Source organism: Penaeus chinensis, chromosome 26 (genome assembly GCF_019202785.1).
Source record: "Penaeus chinensis breed Huanghai No. 1 chromosome 26, ASM1920278v2, whole genome shotgun sequence".
NCBI lineage: Eukaryota > Metazoa > Arthropoda > Malacostraca > Decapoda > Penaeidae > Penaeus > Penaeus chinensis.
In genome coordinates, this window is record NC_061844.1 from 2,270,970 (window position 1) to 2,273,469 (window position 2,500).

Consider the following 2,500-nt stretch of genomic DNA (forward strand, 5'->3'; position numbering starts at 1 on the left):
GTCCAGAGAGTCCACGATCTTCTGCTGAAATTCCTTATTACCTTCAACAGTGAAGAATGCGTCGGCTTCGGGGACATCGTCCGAATTCATGACGATAAAAGGGATGGTCATGAGGCTGATCAACAAGCCGAAAATATGCTTGTCTCGGAACTCCTGTCTAAGGTCCTCGAGGCTGAACGGGACGCGGTGACCGGCTGCCTCCGTCACTTGGCTGAAGGACGCGTGGTAGGCCGCGAGGAAGTCCTGCACGCTGCTGCTGATAAGCGAACCGTTTACGCTCGAGAAGCAGAAGTAGTTGAGGTCAGAGGCGAGCGAGGCAAAGCGGGTCACTTGCAGGTCGAGCAGCATCACCTCCAGGGGCGCTCCCGAGTCGTCATACCTGTGAGGTCGAGAATGCTGCCTTGAGGGAATCATTGTTCACTTAAGGCTTGAGTACATTCAGGAGAATGCTTACTTTTCCTTTCGGTCGAAACAGAAACGATTTCATGAACACAAAAACAGCAAGAAAAGAAAAGACTGACTTACCTAAACATAAAGTTATTGTTCCAACAGTCTCCGTGACAAATGACTTGAAATGGAGGTTTCGCTGCTAATTGGTCTTCGAATATGTCTAGGTTATTCTGCTGGTTCCGAATGGTCCATTGCAGGATGTTATCATAGCCTTTGATAATGCTTAGTAGCTTCACTGCTCCATCCATATTGTTTGCCATTATCATCTGCATAAATTTTCGATCGTCTCCCGAACTACTTATCCAGTCTTTCTTGAGGAGCGGGTGTCGGTCAGTCGGATCTCCGTACCTTCTCTTTAGGATATCCGAAGCTGCGTGTAGCCTTGCCAGCTCCTTGAGGACCAGGTACACATGCGCGGCGTCCAGACCCAGCTTCCGGTCGGCCATCTTGAACCCCCGGGCGCGAAGGTCCTCGAAGAAGATCATTTCCCTGCCGACGTTTCTCTCCGCGAAGTGGAAAGTGGGGACACTCAGTCTGCTCAGGCCCACCAGCTCCAAAGCGGAATTCAGATCCGGCAAAATGTCCGTGTAGAAATTGATCTCCTTCTCCATGATGTCGCTTATCATGTCGCCCATCGCTTCCACGTTTCGTTGCGGATTGAGTTTGACGACGTAGGACACGTGGCAGTCCTTGGCGTCCAGCGAGTACGTCACTTCAACGCTCGTGACGCAGGTGGCCATGTTGTCGCCCTTCTGTGTGAAGTCCTTGACGGCCCAGGACAGGAGGCGGGCGTCGGGGCCCTTGTCCTTCGCCAGCGTCGCCTCCACGTGCCGCTGCTCAATGGAGTCCTGCGGCTTCTCTGCCTGCGGCTTCTCTGCCTGCGGCTTCTCTGCCATGTCGTCTGCAATGGACACGCATGGGGTTAATGCCTATATACATACGGACAGACATTTCTTGGTGTGACAGGCTGTCTGTTTGCTTCTAAGCAACCCCCCCGTGTGCAAGGAATGGGCGGGTTACCATCCAATGACAGCGCGGGATTGAATGCAGGCCAGCAAGATTGCTAAACGAGAAAGGCACCACTGCACCAAACATGATATGTGTACACATAAAAGATATATATGGATGTATATACATATAAATAAATATATGTATAGATGTAAGTACATAAACACACACACACATATATATATCCCTACCTACTGTATACACACACATAAAAATATATATATACATATATTCATACATACATATATATATATATATATATATATATAGAGAGAGAGAGAGAGAGAGAATATATATATGGATATATATTTATATATACATGAACATATATATAAATATAAATGTATACATATATATATATTTATATATATATATATATATATATATATATATATCGCTCTTTCAACACACACACACACATACACACACACATACATTTTCGCGGGAATAAAAATGACAATAATGAAAGTAAGAAAATAAAATTTATAATAACAGAAGATGATAATTAAGTGAATTTACATACTTCGACAGAATAACTAAGATTATGAATTCTAGTAGCTGAAACAAACACAGCACAAAAGACAATAAAAAAATAAACACAGCAAATAAAATAGATAAAATAAAATAATAAAACAAATAAACACAACACAAAAGAGAATAACCACAGTAAATAAAATAAATAAAATGAAATATTAAACAGATACACACTGCACAAAAGAGTATAACAAAACTGAAGAGATAAAACGAAATGCAGTGAAATGCTGTAATCCGATAAGATAAAGTGACGAGAAATCGAAAAGGTTAAGATAAGATTTATATAAAGGAATTCGAACCTCCAACACAAACCCGGAGTGTTGATTCGATAGAGCATTTTGTTTGGTTTTCACATGTCTGATTTTTCCAATGATAACTAGAGCGGTATTAGTAATGGTACGAATAATAAGTTTTCTCTCCGATTCACACAATCTTTTCAGGCATTATGTTATGGTGGAAAGTGGCACGTTGTGTCACTGTCAAGTAAGGATATAAAGGGATTCGAACA

The 2,500-nt window shown here is 42.6% G+C and overlaps 1 protein-coding gene across 1 annotated transcript in view; it reads right to left on the bottom strand.

Moving 5' to 3' along the window:
- LOC125038950 overlaps nucleotides 1-2,500 on the bottom strand; it is a 6,107-nt gene that overhangs the window by 368 nt on the left and 3,239 nt on the right. The window contains exons 2-3 of the mRNA XM_047632651.1: nucleotides 526-1,351; nucleotides 1-379 (exon numbers count right to left, since the gene is read on the bottom strand). The exon at nucleotides 1-379 is cut by the window's left edge and continues 368 nt beyond it. Coding sequence (XP_047488607.1) covers nucleotides 1-379; nucleotides 526-1,346 — 1,200 coding nt within the window. The 5' untranslated portion in view covers nucleotides 1,347-1,351. The remainder of the gene's footprint in view (nucleotides 380-525; nucleotides 1,352-2,500) is intronic.